Source organism: Egretta garzetta, unplaced genomic scaffold, assembly GCF_000687185.1.
Source record: "Egretta garzetta isolate BGI_Z169 unplaced genomic scaffold, ASM68718v1 scaffold141, whole genome shotgun sequence".
In the NCBI taxonomy this organism is placed as follows: Eukaryota; Metazoa; Chordata; class Aves; order Pelecaniformes; family Ardeidae; genus Egretta; species Egretta garzetta.
The window spans coordinates 16,488-18,367 of NW_009258664.1; the positions used below are offsets into that span (position 1 = coordinate 16,488).

At 61.1% G+C, this 1,880-nt stretch overlaps 1 protein-coding gene across 1 annotated transcript in view; it reads right to left on the bottom strand.

Annotated features, from left to right (window-relative positions):
* Positions 1-1,880, bottom strand: part of MUC1 (mucin 1, cell surface associated) — a 4,081-nt gene that overhangs the window by 1,549 nt on the left and 652 nt on the right. Inside the window, exons 2-4 of the mRNA XM_009648452.1 lie at positions 667-1,628; positions 363-436; positions 129-271 (exon numbers count right to left, since the gene is read on the bottom strand). Coding sequence (XP_009646747.1) covers positions 129-271; positions 363-436; positions 667-1,628 — 1,179 coding nt within the window. The remainder of the gene's footprint in view (positions 1-128; positions 272-362; positions 437-666; positions 1,629-1,880) is intronic.

Here is a 1,880-nt window from a genome sequence, read left to right on the forward strand (position 1 = left end):
TAACCCGGGAGCCCGCCCTCCCCCCAGTAGCCTCCATGGCCAGGACATGGCAGTGCTTGCAGAGCCCCCAAAGCACCCCCGCAGGGCTCCATCCAGCCCTGTCCCCCCCGCCCGAAGCTCCCACTCACTCCGGATGTTGGCCAGCCGCAGGCCCATGATGGCGCCATTCGAGTCCAGGCTGTTCCTCAGCTGCTGCTCAACGGCGTTGCTGGTGACCGTGTCATTGCCGTGCCCGAACACAAGGGTGGACTGCACCATCACCGAGCCTTGGCTGCCCACGAGAGGAGGCGTTAGTGCCCAGCTCGCCGCCCCCCGCGTGCGGCTCTGCACCATGCAGCCGGGCCACGCCGGCCTCCGCTCACCTGAAAAGGAGCTCGCTGCATCCCTTGTAGGTCTGTCTGTCCATGCAGGTCGCGCAGCCAAAGACGTATTCGAACTGGAACGAAGCACGGGGGGTGATGGCCACCTCCCCAGCAGACACCCCCTCCCTCCTGTCCCCTTGCTGCTCCCCGTCATGGGACCGGCCCGGGGCTGCCAAAGAGGCTGGCAGAGCAGATGCTCCAGGCACTTCCACAGGGAGCCCCGACGGGAGGCAGCTCCTTCCCGGCATGGACCAAGGGGGTCTTTGCTTGCCCAGGGCAGCCCGCGGGCAGGGCTGGGACTCACCATGGTCAAGACAGTGTCGCTCAGGCTCCTGTACTCCTTCGAAGTGGGGTCGCGCAAGCTCTCGTTGAAGCTCCTGTTGATGATGTGGAAGGACAGCAGGACGCGGAGGAGCAGCATGGGAGCCGTGCTGCTCTGAGCGGTGGCAGAGGTTTGCTGCGTGGAGATGACCTGAGGGCTGCTGCTCCCGCTGCCTTTGGTACTGGAGTTGGGGATCGCTGTGCTACCACCCGCGGGGGAGGTGGGAACTGCGGAGCTGCTGGTGGCCGTGTTGGTGCTGAAGGTGGTCCTGGTGGCATTGGCGGGGGAGATGGTAGCGCTGCTAGAGACAGGCACTGAGGTGCTGGTGGTTGTGGCGTTGCTTGCGGGGCTGTTGCTGGACTGGAAGTTTGTAGTGTTGCCTGTAGTGGGGAAGACCATGGGGTGGGAGATTTGGGTCCCATTGCTGCTTGTGGTTTTGGAGATTGTGATGTTCGGAGCAGTGGTCATAGGGGTGGTGGTCCTGTCCGTGGTGGTTGTGTTGATCATGGTTGACTCCGTGGTGGTCCTGCCAGTGGTGGTTGTGTTGGTCATGGTTGACTCTATGGTGGTCTTGTCAGCAGTGGTTGTGTTGGGCATGGTGGTTGTGTTGGTTGGGCTGCTTGTGTTGGTCATGCTGCTTGCGTTGGTTGTTCTGGTTGCATTGGTCATGGTGGTTGCGTCTGTTGCACTGCTTGCGTTGGTTGTTCTGGTTGTATTGGTCATGGTGGTTGCGTTTGTTGCACTGCTTGCAGTGGTTGTTCTGGTTGCATTGGTCATGGTGGTTGCGTTTGTTGTGCTGCTTGCATTGGTCGTGCTGCTTGTGTTGGTCGTGGTTGCTTCTGTGGTGGTTGTCTCAGTGGTGGTTGTTTCTGTGGTGGTTGTCTCTGTGGTGGTCGTCTCGGTTGTCTCCATGGTGGTCTCGGTGGGGGTCATGGCACATGTACCTAGAGAAGACACCAGGAGCTGTCGGCTGGGACTGCAGCACCAGTTCAAGAAGGTTTTACACAACACGGCTCCTCGGCTGGACACCTCCCTGGGCCACGAAGTGCCGAGAAGCACCGCGACCTCCAGGGAGCTGACCACTGGCAGCTCCCATGAGGCCAAGACCTTCAGGAACATCCCACAACTGGGGCTTGTGCTGGGCACACATGACATCACCAAGGGTCCAGGCAGTGCTGCTGGTGGCCCTGGCTCCC